Source organism: Gavia stellata, chromosome 19 (assembly GCF_030936135.1).
Source record: "Gavia stellata isolate bGavSte3 chromosome 19, bGavSte3.hap2, whole genome shotgun sequence".
NCBI classification, from domain to species: domain Eukaryota; kingdom Metazoa; phylum Chordata; class Aves; order Gaviiformes; family Gaviidae; genus Gavia; species Gavia stellata.
Window position 1 is genome coordinate 439888 of NC_082612.1, and position 21698 is coordinate 461585.

At 43.3% G+C, this 21698-nt stretch overlaps 1 protein-coding gene across 1 annotated transcript in view; it reads left to right on the forward strand.

The window, feature by feature from the left end:
- ANTXR2 (ANTXR cell adhesion molecule 2) overlaps positions 1-21698 on the forward strand; it is a 117695-nt gene that overhangs the window by 37354 nt on the left and 58643 nt on the right. The window contains exon 11 of the mRNA XM_059826786.1: positions 18247-18325. Coding sequence (XP_059682769.1) covers positions 18247-18325 — 79 coding nt within the window. The remainder of the gene's footprint in view (positions 1-18246; positions 18326-21698) is intronic.

The following is a 21698-nucleotide window of genomic DNA, read 5'->3' on the forward strand; positions in this document are numbered from 1 at the left end:
GCAATGGTCAACCGCCTCAGTTGTGCTGCAAGACCGACAGCAAAACCCCAAGTACACATCTGTTTTGTGCATTAAGTGGCAACCAGGAGAAGTTGGAAAGCTGTAGAAGAAAAAAACACTTCGGTGATTAACCCCAGTGGAAGGGAGTGGGGTGAATCACAGGAGAGGAGCTGCGTCGTAGCCTCTGCGCAGCAGCCAAAGCTCCCCTCTGGGGAGCGAGCGCTGGTTTATGGCAATGCAGGGAAAACAAACCTGGAGGAGAGTTACATGGAGAGCAGAGGAAGGGGATGAGTTTTTAATGCTGTTACGTTTTCCTGAAACTCAAGTTGCCTTTTACGTAACTATGCGAAACGCTCATCTTGTCCTACATGTGGCAGGAGTTTGTTAGACCAACGTGCCTTTGTGTTAAACAGCGCAGTTGCAGTTGCGCTGTTTTCGGGTGGGCTGCCTGTGGTTGTGTGCCAGCTGTACAACAAAACAGCTGTAACAAGCTGCTGTCTTAGCTAAAACAAATCAGCACCGCGTGCAGCTGCAAGAGAACTAATTTTGTCATCAGAACCGTGTAAATCAGTCACGTTAAGAACCCCCCCTCTCCGTGCCCAGTGTTTCGGTGGAGTTACCTTGCAACAGAACAGCAGCAAGTCAGGCCCCCAGTATTAAGCACCCCAGCACCTGAGGCTGTAAATGCTTTTCACACACTCTTAGTCTGAGAGTGTGTAAACAGGCTATCCTGCCAAATCAATGTGAAACGCATGGAATATTTATATAGATTAAAGCACACTGGAGGTTATTTGAACATGATGCATTTTTTCTTCTTCTGTAAAGCACTTGTTTGGCCTGTGAAGCACTACTGAAGCAGACAACTCACCATACTGTAATTGCAGTGTAGAGCAAGCGCCTGATTACAGCACCTTTCTTCTCAGCAGTGTTTGTAAGAAAGAATGCATGAACAATACACGTGAGGTTTTACAGGTTCACAGGAAAAAATTTTTTTTCTAAAGTTACTATGTGAAATATACTTCTATAACCTGATATTGAAGTAGTTACAGCTTTGGCCCAGAGATAAACAGTTTGCTATGCAGAAGACTGACAGCTATGAAAAATACGTACATACTTGAACTCTTGGCTTTCCATTGGCACAGCTCAGAGTATTGCTGGATAACTCCCAGTAATTCCTCATGTAGCGGAGCTAATATTAGTCGCTAATGTAGCAACAACCGGTCTGCTCTTTTTAGTGGAATTAAGAGCAGCACAAGCAGACAAAGTTAGCTTTGTGACTTTGAATCCTGCAGCTTTGTTTCTGGGTAAACCGTAAAGACGCACTTAACAGGTTTCATGACATTTTTCTAATTGGAGACGCTTCTTGGTGACTGATGAATTTGCGGTTTTCACACACAGAACAATAGAAACCCATGTGGAATAGATAAAATGCCAAAGCACCCAAGATGTTGGGTTGGTAAACCCCTGGTCTCCTGGACGTACGCCATTGTGTTTTTCTACTTTCTTTCCAGCTGCTGGCTGCATTTAGTTCGGAGCCTCCAAAATGCCAGCTGTAGATTTAACCAAGCATTATTTTCAAAGCCTGTTTTTTCCACAGTACTGTGTAGCAGATGGACATGGAACCTTAGGTTATGTGACAACACGACTGTGCTGCTTGTGCCATTTAAAATACCCTCCTGTCATGCCACTTTTGAAGTGCAAAATTTTAAAAGACCCCTGATTAGCTAAGAGGTGAGAATGACTTGGGATTTCTGCATGAGCAACCTATGCTTTCTAAAAAAATATTAGGTAGTATTGAAATAATCCAGAGAGATCAAGTACCACATACACTCTGCAGGAAGAAGATGAGGAGAGAAACCCAGGATGAATTGCTTTCCTTCATGTACTTTGAGAGATCACTTATATGCTGTGAGGGCAAGCGTAACATTACAGCTAAGCTGGTTTACTAAAAAGGACTCAGATTCTACTGCACTGACCATTTAAAAGGCATATATTTTTAGGGTCTTGCAGAATATTTGAGAAAAATCAGTTCCCCTTTTAAGCTCAGGCTTTAATTTGCTGTCCTGCCACAGCTCAAGGAAATCAAACTGAATCAGAGGTTTCTTTGACTTCTCCATTACTTTAGATGTTTCTGTAGTCACTGTATTTTGGAAAGAAAACAGAGCCCTTGTCTCTTTGGAAGACCAGTACAGGAAGAACTGGTATATTTTTGATAAGTCTACGTTCTTGCGCTGCCTTCACTTTTGTTCTCTTCATTTTTCTCCCAAATTCTTTGAGTGCACATTCAGAAAATATATCTGTAGGCTTGACATCACAAACAGATAGCTTCTGTTCCTCTAAGCCACTGGTCAAATCCCGTCTGCCTTCAGTGTAAAGGCTATCAGAACAATACACATTTCTCTTACTTGCCGAACATTTTGAAATTCTCTTTTATTCGATGAGAGGATGACAGTAATAGAAGTTTAAACTAGCACAATAGTACAATATTTTACCAAACTTTTTGTAGTGAATATTTACATGTCTACTACTGAACGACCTCAGTTTGTTTGAACTCTAGTTCCTCATCGGAGTGTTGCAGTAAGACATTTTGGATTTGCTGGTGTCTACTGAAAAAAACCCAATTTGATCTTGTCCAGTTACTGATCTAAGCAAACTGGGAAAGGTTAGGTCTAGGCTAGGCTGTGAATTACTCAAAATGCATCAACAGGCTGAGAAATTATCATTGTTCTTAAAATAGTTCAGAGAACTACAGAAGTTTATTTTTTTAATGCAGTTGCAGGGTTGCTGGCCAGCTTCCGCCTTTAGGCATCCTGTGCTTGAACTCACAGTGTTTGCTCTAAGATTAGATCATAAAATGAAGTGACCATTTACCCCTCAGTCCAAAAAGATAATATAAGCTGCTTATACCTTGAAACACATCGACTAAGTCTGTCTGAGCGCTTATGCAAGAAGTTGGTTATGTATTTCAGAACAGCAACAGAAGGGCAAACGTCGGGTTAAGACGTATCACTGCTTTTTCATTTAAGCATCACATGTTTCCATCTCTCAGTTGAGTGACATTTTGACACCTTTGCGGTGAATAGGACTTAAGTATCTGAGGGGTGCCCTAGGACAGAAGCAGGTAGTGTCTTGCTCCTTGTAAGCTTAAGGAATAACAAAGCCAAAAAGGACAAATGCAAACATAAACCTGAGCGCAAGTAAAACCTTGCCCACAGATACCTTGATTTTACGATGAGCTCGCGTGCAGAGATGGTACAGTCTGCACTACTGTTTCTTATGACCTTAGTTGCCCTCTATTCAAATCACGTTGGCTCCAGCTTGCATATATCCCTTCCTACATCCTGTCCAACATGAACAGCTGGTGGCACTTAAAGAGCAAAGATTAAGTAGGAATTATTTTTTATGTGGTAGGAAGGAAAATTACTACACTTAAATTCACAAATTCTTAGTTGCCTCCAGTTTCAAAGTAGCTGACCTAAGTTTAGTCTCCAGCGGGCAGCTCACTTGAAACAAAGCACATAACAATGCATGAGATAATCTGTTAGCCATCGTCAGGTTTTTTTTTTTCTGTATTGCTAGTAATGAGAGCTCTTGGCAACAGCACAAGTTCACAAGTTTAGTGGTAACTTTAAATGGACTTCCTATCCAGACATTCCAAAAGGAGTTACGGAGGGAAAAATTAACCTTACTGAGCAAGTCTTTACAAGAGCCTGAACGCAGTTGGAGAGTAAGTAGCTCGGACTCTTACAAGTGTAAGAATAAGGAAGAACTTTTGTCCTAGAAAGAAAACATAGCGGGGAAACGATCTCTAGGACTAGGCATATCGCTTCATGTGTGAGCTGCAACTGCTACCTTGAGACATGCTTTCATTTGGCTGTTAACCAGATTTCTCACAGGAGGAGCCTATGTCATTCAAGTCTTTGTTCTTCCTGTTGACAACAGCTGCTTTGCTTGTTTTGCACTCATTTGTGAATGGGATGGCAGCTCGGAGGGAATTCACAAACACGAACAGCATTGTGTGGTTTCTGCACTGTCACTTCTCAGGTCTTGAGATTGTAGTATATTTTTTGTTTCTGGTTTATCGCTGATGCCCTTTTGATCCTGTCTTGACAACTCAGATAATGTCCCTTAGCCCTTTGCAATAAAAGAATGAGGGAAGGGAGAAGTAACCATCTCCTGATTTTATGCAGCACCTTCAGCCTTTAAGTACCCTATTTCAGGAACTAGCTGAACTACCTGTTGTATCCCTGTGTCTTCCTCCAAGAAAGTTTCTCAACTTCTCTACATATGAAAATAAAACCTTCTTTTTGGGCTCTGTTGCACTTTTAGAAAATCAATTGTTTTTTCCACAGCGGGAATTCAGTCCTGTCATGTTTAGTAACGCTATCTGGCTGTTCAGGTTTCACAGTTAGCATTACTTCCCTTGGTCTATTTTTGTTTGAGCTAGTGCTACAACAAGCTCCATTTCTTCTCTTTTTTTACACCATTTTTTGTAGCCTGTGATAGGCTGAATGCAGGCAAGAGTGTTCTCTCTGCGGCCAGAGTTTTGGTAGTATGATCTTCATCTCTGAAGTACAGATTTAGGGCAGAATTAGCTGCTCCACTTTTTGCTGTGGATCACATGCAGAGCTGAGGACAATGGGAATTAACCACAAGCTTCAAGTTAAACGTGGCTTTGAAAGCATCTCTCAGTAGGGGTTTAAGGGAAGCCAAGGTTCTGTCTTCTGGAACAGCTTGTAGTTCTGTGCAACTGGAGAGGCAGACTTGCGAGTCCAGTGCATTTACCCTAGGGGCTTCTGACCAATTAATGTAAAACCAGTAAAATGCTACTGTGGGAGTCTATTTAAAACATACACATTGCTGTTCACGAGTTGCACCAAGATGTTCCTGCTCACTACTTTAGGGGCCTTGAACATTCTTTACAGCAGCTGTGTAGGCTAAAACTAAAACTAGCCGAAAGCCCAGGAATTCACGCCCAAGCTGCTGCTGGCACTCTGGCCCTCGGTTTCTGCCTCCCTGGGAGACAATCTTTCCATAGAAAGAGGAAGCACGTGCTTCATATTTAATTCTAGGTGCTTTGAGTGAAAGATGTCTCCGTGACAGTGGAACCGTGATACTTGGAGTCTCGCTTTCTGGTTTCAAAGTGTCATTTTTATTAATACCAGCACCAGATTTAAGAGGAAGAGCATGGATACATGAAAGCAAACAGACACAGTGAAGATGAATGGATTGTGGGCTCCATCCTGCAAATTACCTCATTTGGTTTCTGGACAGCTGCTCTCATTTGAGAGCAGCTGAAAGGTGTTCTACAAAATGGTTGTCATGGCAGGCTTCAAACAAAGGAGCCTAACTATTGCCCCTCCACCTCAACTAGCCCCAGGATAGAGCATATTATGCCTCTGCTCCATCCACTGCTTCTTGTGACACGAACTTGGGAGCCAGAAACTTAAAAATTACTTTTGAATTTCATCTCTGGGGGAACAACAGCATGTTACATTGGCCAGCAGTGTTTCCGAGTTCATTATGCGGGCAGAATGCCACGCAAGCAACATCCCATCTTCAGGGATACGTACAATACACACAGAAGCAGCGAAGCCATCCTTCTTCAAGTTTGACTTGACTATACTAAGAAAAAACTTCTTCCACTGTTAATTCCCTTCTCTCTCCAACACCTGTAAGTCCTTAAACAAGCCTCCCTGCTTCCTCCCAGGTGCTCCTGTACTTGCAGTGTTAAGAGACACATAGTTAAGGCAATTACCTGGAGCACTGCAGTTTTCATTGGTACCTGGTGATCAGGTTTCATAAATCTTTTTTTTTCACTGCAGCTCCTTTATGGGGTCTTTACTTTTCCCCTCCTTTTTCCTGTGGTTGATAATGGCTCTAAGGAAGTAAAAGCAGCATGAAAGAAGTGATGCTTTGTAAGGTGACTGATGTTTAATATGTTTGCCTAATTAACTTCTGGCTAATAATTCTAACCCATTAGCTAGCTAGTTAGTACATGTTCCGAATAAACACATCTGGTCCTGCAATGAGTGAAGGTTCTGCCTGTGTGTGGGTGACAGATGTGATGGTAGTTTCCCCAGTGCTCTCTTTTAAATAATTAACAGCACACTGGTGAAGTAGCTTTAGACAGACAGCCCCAGAGCCAGCTGTATAGTCTCAGAGCTGTGTCTGCTGACATGTGCCTCATCTCGTTAATCTGCTCCAGCTATTTCATTTGCTCTTCTTTGGTATTTTGAAAGCTACATGTAGCTCTAGAGAAACACCCTTTTAAATAACTTTGGACTCTTGGCTTCTGGTCTGAAAGGCAGCAGGAGAAGAAGGAATAATACGTCAGGCCACCCAAGGGGCAAATAGTTTTGAATTCACAAGCCTTGCAGATTGATCTCTCTCACCAAACAAAGGGCATTTGAAGCAGTCCCGCCCTGCTGTTTCGTTACTTGGAGTTGCTGGGCTAGGTTTGGAAACAACTGTCTTTTGAAGGAAATAGCATCTTGTGGTAGCCTACTTCTTGATGTGGTCAATAGCTTCCTAGGCTGGAACAGCTGGTGACTCTTACCAACCTCCAAAGTGAGAAAAGCTGAGATGAGTAACATGCAGAAGAGATCAGTCCTCCTAACTTAGCTGTCATTTTGTTTTCCAGATATTTTTTTTTTTTGCAGTGGGGCTGTTTAAAGTCATTTTCTATTCCAGATGGAGGGGGGAATTATGTCAATGAATTAAATAAAGCACAGGATATTATGCAAGAGGCTGATTTGCACAAAAATTACTTCTTAAAAGTAAGACTTGAATTCTTGCTTTCCAAAGGGCAAGGTAAGATTTATTCCTAGTTCTGAGGGTCCGTGAACCCTGCTCATTCTGTGCCTGTACCATAATGGCTAACATGCAGCTGTCATTAGCTCTAGTGATACGGGCTCTGTCCGTGACCTTTGTTTTGTAAGGCATCAACAATAGCACAGCTGCCCCTGCATAGCTGAGATCTCAAACCTGCAATTTGGCAAGAAGAACAGAACAAATTGGATAAATATACATAAACACATTGTGAAGGAAGGGAAAACAGAACGGAATGAACCAGAGCATCATCCTACAACTTGTTTGATAGGGATGATTTAAGTAGGCATATGGTATAGTTAAATGCGCTTTCAAAAACATTGGCCTGATTCTTCAAGCAAATATGAAATAAATATCTAACTAGAAAGAGAGCTGATGCCGTATCATTAGTTCTCTCAAAGGAGGCATACGAATGCCTTTGGAAACGTGTGCGAGTGGGGGCTGGGCATGAACGGTAAGATTTACATTCCCACACAAAACGTGTCATTAACTTATTGTTAAGATTACACAGATGTACTTCCTTCTAACACTGCAAGCATTATAAAAAGCAAGCAGGCAATAAGCTAATATTTAGACCTAACCCAGCACCCATTTTCACATCTTATTAGCTCAGTGTTGACATAACAGACCACCGCAGCCACGGCAATACTTCTCACACCCACAGTTTCTATCCAACAGTCACACTGCCTACAACGCGCGTATTTAAGAACTGAAAATCACTGCTGTGCTCATCCTACCTTGTGACCTTTCAGTGCTGTGTTATTTAGAAACTCAATAACAATTGTAAGTTAAAATTAGCCTTTGTCTTTCTGCATTCCTTCTACCAGATGGAAAGAAAACACAAAGTAGATGAGCTAAGAAACTCCGAATGCGTTATTACAAAATAAATCTAAACATATATTTAAATTATGCTCTTCACAAGTCACACCAGGTATATCTCCCACATAAGCTTCATGCAAATACTCCAATACACAAAACCATATGATTTCCAGAGCATGTAGGTAAAGAGATGACCCATTTATTCAGGCAAGCCCATAACTTCATCAAGTTTATTAATTTGACTAGAATATTCATTTGTATGCCTTAAGGAGGATTGAGAAGAGTTGCATGCAACCTGATAGAGTTTTCTTGTGACACGGAAGTGAATAGGTGAAAACCAGATGAAGGAAATAATTACTGGTGTTTCCTATAGCTATGGAATTACTATTATTTTTATTTTGTCACTTTTTCCTCTTTGGCTGAGAAAGGTAGAGTTTTGGGAAATGTTGCAAGCACAGAGAAGTGCAAAAGAAGGGAAGTTGTATGCAAGCTGTAGATTTGACTTGTGTATCTTCCAGAGTCACTTAAGAAAGGTTTGATATTTCATAGGGTGCATTGAGCATTTTCTGTTCTCATTCCAACCAAAAAGTTAAATATAACTTCTTTTTGTGGTGTGTTAACTAAATAGCCTTGTCACAACCTTTGTGACAATTAAAACAAGAAATTCATTTAGCCACAGAACTAAATTACTTGTTCATGTAAGGGATAATGCATGTGATAAGTACTTAGTCACTTGAAAGTTAAGCAACTTGTTTAAATATTCCAGTGTGGGTTTAAGGACCCATTTTCAAAGTCCCATCCTCAGTCTATAAACTACATTGTGACTATGTATTGCTTGAACAGCACCTTGTCCAGAGAAGAGGGGAGCAATTAAAACGAGGATTCAACAGGATTTCTCAGTTACGAGGTAGCTTGTTGACAAAGATACTTCACATTCCAGAAAACACCAGTCATTACTATAAAAAGGCAAAAGCACAATAAACCCACACGACTAGTTACCTCTCAGGAACCAGCAGTACCTGACAACATGCTCGATGAAGGAGAACAGGTAGTCCACCGCTGCAAAAGGAGATACCAGCCACCAGGACAAACACTGGGCTTCCTTTGGCTCGTCAGCCTTCCGAAGGCTGGCCCTGTTCCCTCCGGCAGCAGCCAAGCAGTTCTCTCACACAGGGGGTATCACCATAGCCAAGGCCAAAAAAAAAAAAAAAAAGGGAAGCAGGGAGGCGTGCTTGCCCCCTTTAACTTCCCCCGCCCCGTCACCCACATGGGTTCCACCTGCTCACACATGGGTAGGATGCCCTCTCCAAATCAGGTTGTTTTCACCTGTGGGTCTCATTCCCCGGCCTCTCTGCTCAGGTGACTGCAATACTTCCCCATCATAGAGGCACTTACGACTAATTAGGCCCATTGACTTGATAGCAACATTATCCTGCACCGTCAACAGCTGATCTTCCCCAGTAGCACTGGGTGAAGAGTTGATGTGAATCAGAGCCTCTCCCACCTGGACTAATTCCTTTCTCTGCAAAGTCACCGAGACAGCATTTATTTTCAGAACCAGCACTTAAGCCTTTTCTTCCCATGCAAGCATTTTGTTCCAACAGAAATAAAGAGGAGTGTGGTTACCAATCCCTGGTTACTCACATGGTACAATCTGCCCCCTCCTACATAGCCAGAGAAATAAAGTCAGGTGGGGGAAATCAGAAATATGGCTGGATGAGGCTTAATGTCTGTTATAAATATTAACTTCTGAAAATATTTTAGAAATACATTTAGTTTGACACAATTAGGTTATAATGGGAACTATTCACAGATGGAAACATCCTCAATGAATTGTATAGGCTAACTGGCTCCTAAGACATATGGATCTGATGTTAAGATCAGTAGTAATTTCTAATGCAGTCCTTCACGTTCCTCAATAGGGCACACAGTGTTCCCAGAGCATTAAGAAAGAGTGCGTGAGCAGAACTAAGTGCTTAATATTATGCAGTGGACATAGTATCCTGAGCTGAATTAATAGACTAATTTAACATAATAATGACATTTCATACCCCGTTACTGCAGGTTCCCATGATTCCATGAGATCAGAGCTAATTCATTGCTGGCTTCCAGTCCTTTAAAATTCACTAGCGCTTCCCAGCACTGAAACCCTTACGTATCTCTGCACTTCTGTCCACTTCCCGTGGAAAGCCAAGCCCAACTAGACAGTATATTGAACACTCTGCTGAGAAAGCTAGATAGTTCTGGAGTAACAAGGGGGATCCTAAGAGAACTGTAATTTGAATATATGTCAGTGCTAAGCTACACAGTGGGGGGGCGGCAGAAGAGTTTGTACTAATTCTTCACCAAAACCCCAAAACCCCATAATGATTTGCGTAGAGTGCAGGTCTTGCTATCCTTGGGAAAACAATTAAAAATGCCTTTTTATGCCTGTGTGGCTGGTGGGAGGAGAACAACTCTGATCATTTATTGTAACTGCAGATTATTAACTGTTCCCAGTACAATTCCCATCGACTCGAGGACACTGTTTCCTACGCTTCCCAGGCGTAGGTGACGCTTGGCACAGCGGAACTGCACCGAACATTTGGCAAGCAAGGTTTGTAACCCTGCTCCAGGGAACCTGCCGTGTCCTTACGCAGCTGGGGCTTTTGCTCTAGGAAGAGCACAAAACCAGAAGCGTGGTCTGGAAATACCTTCCTCCGTGGCTCTGTGTTGCCTCCTCCTGCTGCAGGGATGCGTCCCCAGATGCGGAGAGTCAGATTTGTGGTCCTGGAGTGTTAACTGAGAGCAGGGAAAGGATACTCTGCGCTTTGCTTGGTGAGAACATGTGGGTAAATATTGGTTGTAGCCCTAGCAAATAACGGATTTCAAACCCGGGTTGGTCAAATGAAACGCCCGTGTCCCTACAGCGAGATTGGGGCTGGCCCCACCGGGACACCATCACACGTCGCTCAGGGTCCTACACTGTCTCCCCACCCTATAGCTGAGCATCAGCTGTCTCCCTGTGCATGCCTTTGCCCTGCTTTTCAACCTTCAGGCGGAAAACGAGGGCTGGCAGGGCAGAGGTGGCCTCACCTGCACTGAGGTCTCGGTCTGCCGCCCGAGGTGAGGTCGGTGCTGTATGGCCATGGAGCTTTCCCTTTGAGCTCTGAAGCGCGAAATGCTTGCGCTGAATGACACCTTGTATTTGCTCCAGCTGTGAACAGCGGTGAGTATTTCGGTGTTGAAAAACTGACCGTGCCGTTGTCAGCCACAGCGTGTTCCGGTTTCCCCATCCTTCAGGTGGCCGTCACAATAACGTGTGGGCACGGTGGCACCCCTTGGTGCTGCCAGCCTTCTCTGTGGGGGTGGTGATTACACGAGGGTGAAGTGCTTGGCATGCAAAACCCGGTACCGAAATTGGTACTTCCACCAAACCGTTCTCCCCCGTTCCTGGTTTTCCAGTGTGCGATTTCTGAATACACAGTGTGCAAATACACACACAGATGCATATGTACGTATAGATATATTTAGGACACATACACACAAGTACTACTGCCTTACAAATATTAACTGTGTAATAGAATGTATATGAATTCATGGAGGTAGGTTTTTTAAGGGAAAGCACCCCTTTAAATACGTAGATTTATTTTTTTCCTTCCTACTATGTACAACATTTTAGCTATTTTAATGCTGGCACTTGATTCTAAAATACCTTTGTCACAATAATTTTAATAACTTTTTGAGCAGTTGCCAGTTTAATTTTCAGTGTGTGAAAATTGGAGGTAAATTATTTATTACTTCCAGCAAATGTCTTTCACAATTTTATTTAATTTTTTTTTCATCTTTTTAATGGGTCATAAAATGGCAGTCTTTTATTGGATACTCATAAAGTAAGGAGCAAATGAATACTTTGCAAATAGGTTACTGTGGATTGAAATGTCAGCTGTATTTCACAGGGTATGAAGTTCTTTAGACCAGAGCTGTAGTGACATATGGCAGTGAGCCACGTTCCTCTTCCGTAACAATAAAACAGCAGTGGACATAAAGGAAAGAAAGAATTGCAATTGTCGGGTCTTCCCAAGTTAGATTTTTTGGTAAATTATTTATTAGTGGGCTGCGATCGATGCAGTTTAAACTTGCAAGCGGCTTGTGGTTAACTTTGGTCGTAAAAACATTTTTTAAAAGCTCTTTTCAGACTAAGTTTTGCAGGATTGATTCCCATCCAAAAAGTGATACTTCACAGACAGAATATAGGAAAATCCCTTCCACATTGAGCAAGGGCTGTGAACTGTAAATAAACCCCACAGTTTCTCCTACTGCAATGGAATAGCTTTAAAAGTACGGACCACTGGAGAAGTGCACGTTAGACCTGTGGCCCACAGAAAGCAGTGGAGTTTGTGAGTGTCTGCACAGCGTGTTAGTTACGGATGCTTATTAGCACAAGTTTGCCAGCTCTTTGATTACACCTCACTCAGGTGCTGTGTCAGAAGTGATCAGAAGATAGGGGTGAGCATCCTGGCTGACAGCCTTGAAAAGATGCTGGGTTTGGGCATGGCTGTGTTTTTGAGGAGCAGCCTGAAGGGCTGCGCTGCCTTTCCCCGGAGGCTTCTTCCGCAGCCGTGTTTCCCAAGCTGGGCATGGAGAAGCTGGTCGCCAACTTGTGCTCTTGGGTGGCTGCAGGAAGGCCTGGGTACTTGTGGATGGTGTGAACGCGCCTCGGTTATGAGACCCTCGGATCGTTACCCCGGATCTGAGTCCCCTCCCCGCGCGCACGGGTGTCAAATCCACGCCGTGACCACGCAGCACGTGTCGCACAGCGGAGGTGAGCTCTGAGCTGGGCATGGAGGATGTCTTCCCGGGCTGCTGTGGCGACATCAACACCTTCCTGAGGCTTTGTGGGTTTTTTTCAGGGTTGCCCTGAGGGGATTCTATGCTCTGCAGCAGCTTTCACGAGCCCGACTCTTGGTTTGGTTCTGTGCTGGGGCAAAACTAGTATTGGTCTAACCCTTCCTTGCAGAAACAGGGTTGTCTCAAAAGGTCTGTTCTCCTTCGGGGCAGCCTGCCTCCCGCGCGTGGCTGTGCTGTTTGCCTGGGGCCAGATTCGCCGTGAATCGAGCACGGTGAGGGTTCAAACACGGGCCTCGCACCCCTGTACAGGCTTTTCTTTCGGGTGGGACACTGACGCCTTCTCTTGTCGCGCTCGCTCTACGTACCTCAGCAGGAGGAGGAGCAGTTTTCCGTGAGTCTTTGGAAGGCAGTTAAGATACTATGGGTGTAGGTGTGTAAATCACATAAATAATTGCTGGGAGACCCGGCCATACAGACTGACAAACCCAGGCATTTAGTGCCTGTGGAGACATTTTTGAAGCGTTTCTGGTCACCTCCACCAAGGAGGCTGAAGGTACGGTCTTAGGACCAGCTGACCAAAATCTGTGCTGCCTCTTCCCTTCTGAGCTAAGCCTGTCATGAAAAATCACTGCAGTCTCATAACTCTTTAAATTGTATTCCTCCAGTCTACATAAAAAAAATATCAGAACAGGCCCAAAGATTTAGAAATGTTACCTAGTGACGTAGGCTGGTCCGGCTCTTAGCTGATCTGAGCCTTACCGAAGGAACCTGACGCTCACAAAATACTGACAATCACCAGCGGGAAATGAAGGTGTCCAAAAAATAGAATCACTGCTGAATGTAATCTTATTTACACAGTATTTGCAGTTTATGCAGAGTGCTGAGCTAAAAACCTCACACATGTGGACAGTTACTAGTAAGCACTAGATGTATTTAGGCACACGTCCTTCTCTTGGGTGTTTGTGAGTGAGTGAGTAGAAGAAAGAGGGCACCTAGTTTTTGGAACTCCAAATTTGAAGGGGTGGTGTTTATGCAAAGTGGTAGTACACACAGCCCATCAAACAGGTAGATGCTAAAGAAAGGAAAAAGAAATGCGTTTCTTATACCTTACAGACACGACAATTTCAGGAAAGAAGCGATTCTGTATGTTGACAGGTTCACCCTTTTGAAGATGAGGTAATTATCTGTGTGAGTTCACTCTGTGGCTTCTAGAACTGAGCGGGTATGATCAGCTCCTATGAAGATATCAAATGGCTTATCCCCGCAGCTGTGTATCAGAATGGAAGTTGATAGGGAAACCGGTTGTTCAGCTGCGTGGTAGCTGCGCTGATAGCTGATGTGTTCAGTGAGCCTGTTGCTTGGGATATGTGTCAGGCCGTCTGACAGCTCAAGGTTGGGGGAATGCAAAGCTCGACAATAGCGAGGTGGCACATGGCACCAGGGGCTCAAAACCTGCTCCTGCCGCAGCCCGTGGGAGTCAGTGAGCTGTGTGCCCGGTTCCCAGTTAGACACAGGTGTTACTGGTGCCCTTTTTTGGGGCCCTCTGTCTTGCCAGAAAGGTGTACCGAGGCATCGCTGCGCACGAGGACCAGATCTGTTCAGTTAATGGCAAGTTTCCTCCTGGGCGTTTTTGCTGGACTGAGATTTTTGTGCTGCTTTTGAGGCTCTGTTTCTACCAACTCACGCAGTCTAGTAGGAAATTAGTAATTGTCATTTACCTGGTGCCTGAGTGTGGCCGTGTTCTGAGGCTAAGAGAAAGAGCTTAAAATGCCGGAGTTGTGTCCCGATGACCCTGCCCGCTCAGCACACCACCCCTCTGGGACTTGGGTGCATCGCATAAGAGAATAGTTTACAGACATCCCTACTCACTGTTTTTCTCCTAAATCACAGGTAAAATGTTTAAATAAGTGAACGGAGCTGGAATGCAGCTCTCAGGCCTGTAGAGCACATCAGCTGGACAAATGATTTTTGGCGGGGCTGGAATTTAAAGCTGCCTTTTCTAGTTGAAGACACTAGTGGTAACGTTACCACTTCTTAATCCATTGGGGAATCCCTGTTTGAGTGGAGCTTGCCAGTGGTCATAAGCAGAGGCCAGCTCTGTGTTGCCAATAGCAAGGTGTAAACATGGGCAGCAGTCCACTTAGAAATCTCCGCTATTACACAAAAGTTTTCATAAAACCCTGTGAGTTAAAGGAAAGCTCAAAATCCACAAGATACCTGGGCAATGATCTTCTTCTTTAGTGTGGGTTAAGATGTTCTTCTGGAGTGTTTTATCCAAATGTCTTTCAGGTTCCTGTTTTGCTCAGTTTGCTAGCAAAGACCATCTAAAAAAATAGCTTCATTTCTTAAGAGCTAAGTTAGACAAACCGTGCGTGTTTCAGCCAAGACTCCTCAAGCTCACAGTGGCAAATAGCGTAAGTGTAGTAGCTACAGAACACTGCTAGAAAAAGACTAATACAGACATTCCATACAAAGGCAAGAGAGAACCATTCCTATAAATGTAAGAAAATAATACGTATCGCAGCAGGAGTATGTAGTTTGCTGCACGACACAGGAAAGGCAGAAGAAAAAGGGGGGGCTTTAGCTTCAAGCTTTAACGCGTGAGAGAAAAACAGCGTTAGACATTTTAACAGGATTGACTGTTAAGTCTTGAAAGCTGGACTTTTTCTCGGGAAGCCAAGAAAGCCCAACACCTAAGTCACGGGTCCAGGAATTCTAAGACACGCTGCCTCTCTCCCACACTGAAAAGTCAGTGTGAAATGCAGTATTTGGCGAGGTGGAACACCCACCTGCAGGATAAGGCACAATGCACAGCTGGATTGTTGCTGACAAACCTGTCAGGGGGCGGGGGGCAGCCCGGGGGTCGGGAGTACAGGAAGCATTGCTGCAGAAGTAGTAGTTTGTTTCCTAAAGATCTAAGGGAAATGTGGAAGTCTACTTTTATGAAAATCTGTATGAAATAATGTATATTATCGTTTTCGCGGACTAAGTTTTTTTGTGTAGGCTTTCTTATGCAGGAGAATGAAATCAAACACGAGTAGCAGTCAGAGGTACTGCTAGCATAGCGAGAACATGCTCAACAGTACTTGGCTCTTCTTCTGAAGTTTCAAATGTCTTTTGTTTCCTGGTTGCTCAGCTGAAAAACACGCGAGCCCGAGTCTACGACATTTTGGATAGTGCCTGCTAACGCTGGCAGCGGTCGTCAGCCACCGATGCATCTTCCTTTTCAGCCGCGTAGGTTTGGGACTGGCAGTAGCGCGTCGCGCAAATCAACAAACTGCCGGAGGATAGAAAACACTGTGAAATGACGTTAGAAAATATTCCTGACTGACAAGAACACACACGGGTCAGGAGGCAGGATGATAGTGCCAGGCAGCAAAGGGAATTGATTGGATGGCAGAAAAAACACCGTAGGAAATCGAGGATTCAGAGTCACTTTTATTTAAAAAAATGAAACAGGAAAAAAGCGAGCATCTGAAAGCATTTTGGAAATTCGACCCCAGTAGCTGGCAGCAACTGTAGTCAGATGTTACTGGCCAAATCCAGCAGTTCTTCGCTAGTACATAGGCAGAATTATTTTTGATCTCAGTGGGAGTTTTGCCCAACAAGACTACGGAAATGGTTCCAACCACAGATAAAAGAGCTGAGGAAAACCTGCAATGTGTTTTGACACAGTTAAAACATGATTGGAAATAAAGTCAAAGCAGGAGGTATGTAAGGATCTAGGTTCTTAAAGAACATGGTATGTCAATTTAAAAATCAAAATTACTTGGTATACTGCATTTGGATTTGGAGCAGTTGGAAGGGTTCTTACCATGCTAGCAGGCTTTGAACCGAGCAACATAATCCCGATTATGGCATCGGTCAGTGGGAGGGCACCCACCATTACTTGGGGAAGTTCAGAAAAAGTAGAAAGGCTGAATAGCTTTTATGTTCAGGAAACACGAGCACAACAAATGCCCTTCAGGTTCAAAACTTGGTGTGGAGCCTGTGGCGTGTTTCTCCAAGTCATGCTTTAATTAAAGACAAGGCTAATGGGGGAAACTGAAACATTCAAGAGATCAATCTTTCCTCTTCGAATTTGTGCTTAACTGAAAAGTTGCCATCCGAAAATACTTTGGTGTGCTGTGGATTCTGCAGTATTTATGGGCTGAATTCAGTTATTCCCTTCCCACCTGAGATACTCTATGGTTCAGTTACACCTGTACAGTCATAGCTAATGCAGTGGTATGACCAGGGTGCACAAGGACGCAACCCCTGGACACCGGATAGAGTCGCGTCAGCGTAACTGGCCTGTAGGTTAGTGACTTGGACAGAAAAAGGCTTCGCGTGATGTGTTTATGATGCGCATCTCCAAAAGCTGTAAGAGTTTAAACACAGAGATTTCTTCGGGGGCACCTGTCGGGATTTGGGCTGTGTTTCAACAGCCCAGCATGTACGTAAGTCCTTCTCTGATCAAGAAAAGGCACAGCATGAAATCCTCTCGTGGTGCAGTCAACAGGATTGTTTTGCCAGTCAAACTCGAGCAGAATCGTCATGCTGAAATTTCTCACAGCATTTCTCATTAACGTGGCAAAGCAAAACATTGAAAATAAAAAAAAAAACAAACAACCCATCACATTTAAAAAATTCATCACTAACAAAAGTTGTGGTATAGTTTGCTTTATTTAGTGCATTGGGAGGGAATTGAATTAATTTTTTATTTTTATCTGTTCTGATTCACTTACTGCAGTAATAATTAGAAGTAAATTAGAGTTATTCTTTCTGTTAGATCAATTATTCATAACACAGATCATTTAAAAATGAGTTTAGCAGAAGCAACTTACTTCATTTTTACTAAAACCGAAAAAGAAATTAGCCAAATTAGTTAAAATAGCTTTGAACTCCATATTGACTAAAGCATTTGTGCCAGAATAAAAATTCATGACATATAAGAACTGTATAAATGATTAATCATTTTAGTTCATGGATATCTATATTCTTATTTAATTACATCTATGCATAATATAAACTGTCTGAATCTTGGGAATCCAAGCCAGAGATGCTGAAGAGTCTTCTTGTGTTTAACATTCACCATGTGTTGTTTTCTTTTAGGGTTAATTTGTAAAATGTAAACCACATACTATTTGTATGCAGTGTTTATGTACTATTTATAGAAAGTCTTGACCGTTTATAATTATCCGACATTTTTATCCATAATGTCTGCATATGACTAAAGAGATGTTTATGGAACAGACATAAACATGAAAAAAAAAAGTTATTTTTTACAGTTGAACTTCGATGTGTTTCATGTAAAACTTTGAGGATTTTATGCTACATGGAATAGAGAAGGGATATTCTCTACTCAGATAGCTCTCTATCGAGAAGACTAAAATGATTTCCAAATAGTAATCAACACAGTACCTGCAGGAGACTGTACTGTTCTTTTTAAGCAGCATAAATTGAGGAAAAGAAAGCTCAGTCTGAAATGGCCAAAAATTCGTTTCGAAAGCCCCAGGGTCCAACCCTGTAGCAGTTAAGTGTCTTGATCACTTAGAAGTCATCAGAGGTTTCTAGAAATGATAACACAAAGTAATCACATCAGTTTCGTGATTCCTGTGAAGTCACTTCTGAGGTCTAGTGCAGCTGCGAGGCCCCGACTCCCATTTTCCTCTCCTGGAACACTTTCTCTGTTGAGCAGTCTGTATGTACGAGTGCCTCCGTAGCATGTTTGCGCTTTTACTGACTGTTTTGTGTCTGCTGATTTTTTTTTTTCTTTCTTTCCAGAACTCTGGAAGTTTTGGTGAGTTTGAATGAAGGGCAGTCTTTCATGTCCAGCTCATTAACGATCACCGCGTCTGAGTGTGTAAGTAAACGGCTAACATCCTTCAGTGCAAAATCCTGAAATCCACTTTGTCTTTCCGTTTTACTATTGCACGACCTCTCGGTGCAGAGAACCTCAACCCATGGCAAGTCCCGTTAGACGTTTAGAACGCACCAATCCACCTAACTGAAAAATACACCCGTGCAGACGCGTACAGAATATGCCTAACTTAATGATACGTGATTTCTTAATATGTAGGTGCATACATAGGTGTATGTCCCAAGTCGCTTCCTCTGCATTTTGAGACACACTTAGAATCTGTTTTATGACACCAGTACCCGCAATAAAGAGTTTTCAGCTCTTTTGAATTCCTTGATGAAGTATGTGTGTGGGGGGTTACAGACAAGATTTATTTCTGCAGTTATATGAATCAATTCCCTTAATTCTTCCTATTAAGGTGGCAAACAGCTTTATTTTAGGAAGATCTTTTTTTGCAGTATTCCACTTAAGTGAAGTATTGCTGCATGTGTCATCCAAGACTTCCTAACGACGCACGAAAGCCACCTCTTACGTGGCAGGCTTAGAGATTCACCTTTACTTTCTTGACATCGGCTCTCTTATAAGGGTCTCTCCTTTCACTGCTGCTGCAGCAGCTTCAGGGGCTGGTTTAGACCATATGCAGAACTATACGTAGAGGGAAGGCCCTGGAACTCTCCTCTCTGCCCTGAGATCCAAGCAGTGACTGCGTGTTCCTTGGCTGTGCGGGGCTTTTATTTTGTGAGTTGTATTTTGCTAAATATATTACAGCAAATCACTTTAGCGGAGTGTGCAGCTGCGGCTTTCAAAATATTGGGAAGCTGCCATGCCATCAGAGACTTGCTCACTGTAAATATGATGGTGGCGTAAGAGCCAGGTGGGACACGGTCACCCGGGGTCGCATCCCAGCACAGCTCCGCTGAGCAGGACGGGCGGGAGCAGGCTGAAGCTGAGGCAGAACCTGAGGACTTCAGCCTGGGTACGGAGGGTGGTTATAATCCTACAGCAGGATACTAGTGCTACCTAACTGCAGGTACCTAACCTTGGTGCCTGGATAAGGAGTGTGGGCTCTCGGCTCTGTTAATTAGGGGAGATAGTCTTTGCGAAAGCACAGGCTGGCGTACCTAAGTGAAGCCTAGGGTTAAGGTAGTGCGAGCATCCTGCGATGTTTTTATCATAGGCTTATAGAAAAGAGTTAAAAACAGCTTCTAGGATAAACCACTTACTTATGCAGTCAGTGACTTTTCTAACTTAATATATAAAATTTCTAATCTCACGTTTCTACTCTCCATTACTTTCTTCTGTCTTCTGTATTACACAGGCAGGACAGTCACATTCTTTGCAGTTGGACACAAGACCACTATGTAGGGATAGAGGTTTTGAAAACGTGCTGCGCATGGATACCGCATTTCTTTAAATTTGTCTCATTTAAAGTGTGACTTTACTGCAGCTTTCCTGTCAGGCATAGAAGCATACAGAACAGTACCTTCTGCTCATCAGTGGTGTTTTTCCAACAGTATTTTTATCGCTCATAGGTAATTAACCTAAAAGAGAAAAAAATGACATTTTTCTTCTATTCATTTAAAAACTAAATACTTGGGTAAGTGTAGAAATCCGAGTCACCTCAGCTCAGCCCTTCAGTTTCAGGAAGCAAGCCTGAATGAATTGAGAGCTGAAGAAACACACACTACCCAAATCACATTTCTCTGTGTAAGGGCCTCTTTATCATTCAGAAGCATTTCGATCTCACACCAAAGCATGCTGAAGCAGCCTCTCAGCATGATAATGTAAGGACAGTACAGGCACAGGAGGATGCTGGAGACTAACAGCAGACTGCTTTTCTCCTCATCTTAGTGCTTTCAGAGAAAGCAGCACATGTTAAGTCTGTCCCCATGCCGCCTTATAAATTGCTAAGATTGCACAGATAGGTAAAAACAAAGCATCGATGCAAAGCAGATCATACCAAATTGCTGGGTACAGATGTCTTCCCTCTGCTGGACTCTAACAGTGCTTCTCTGTGGTCAAAAGTTTTCACTAACAGAAAACAGAATGAGTACAGATGTGCACCGACAGGAAAAACTGTCGTACTTCTGATCATCCTTTTTTTCTCTTTTTTTTTTTTTTTTTTTTGCTTTTCATACATGTTGCAGCAAAGAGCGCTCCGTACAAGGAGAACTGCTGTTTCCATAGTAGCAGATGGGCAACTGCAAGAAACGGGTCACTGCGAGAATTGTTCCACTAATTCTGATAGCTGAGCAGCTGACAGCTAGTTGGTATATAAGAGCTACAAGTTACAGCCTCCCCTAGCAAACACACATTGCTGCAGTGAAAACAAACAAAAAACAGGTTGCATCTAGGCACCGAGGCATGCATCTTACCCATTTCTTGTAAATGCATGTGCCTCACTGGACCTGCATGTACTTGGAATAACGCTCTGTTTCACCTTCCCTTTGCAATGGTGTATCTCCCATACAACTTTTCTCACTTTGACAGAAGTACTCACGCAGTACTCCAGCCTTAGTGACTCCCTGGATGTTCCTCCTTTCCTTCTTCCCCACCTGAAGTCTGAATGACTTCTGTTGCTGTAAGGTCACTGTTGCATTGTTCTCAGGGTTGTTCTAGACGAGCACAGCAGCACAGAACACCCGGTGTAAGACGAGAAGCACCTGCAGGATGTGTGTGTGAGGAGGTGGGAGATGGGCTGCTCATTTCTTCACTGAAAGCAGTATTGCGGGAAGCAGTAACACTCGTTCAGAATTTCTTAGGATGGTGGCTTCAGGTTCAAATAGCACTACTACAGGGATGTAGCGTGCTATACAGTGTGAATGCCTCAGATGTGTGGGCGATAAGCGTAAAAGCCTTATATATGTATTGTGAGCAGAGATTCCTTAAAATTCCACCCACCCACCAATCCATACCGACCTGTGTCCTCACGGGTGGAGGAGGGCACCTCTCATCCACAGACTTAGGAGGAGACTTCCCCTGTTTGTGTCTAACAGCTTATTTCTTAGCAGTCAATGTCCCCTTTCTTTTCCTCAAGCTGGGCCTCATTCTTATCTCAAGGGTATCAGTTTTACGTCAAAATGAATCCACTGACTTCAGCAGAAATAATCCCAGTTTGCACTGGGGCAAGTTGGGCCTGTTACGCAGGACTGAACGACTTAATTTGAACTGAGGTTTACAGGTGGGCAGAAAAAAGTAGTTTCCAAAGTTTTGTCATTTCCAATTCAACATGTCCGTCAGTACCGCTGTGTTCAGCACACTGTGTTCGGTCCCTCAGAACACCGGACACTTGCAGGCCCCAGCATATGTAGGGAACGAGAAACATGAATAGCATCTTGCCACCTCCTCCCTCTTCTTACTGTTGATACATCATTCA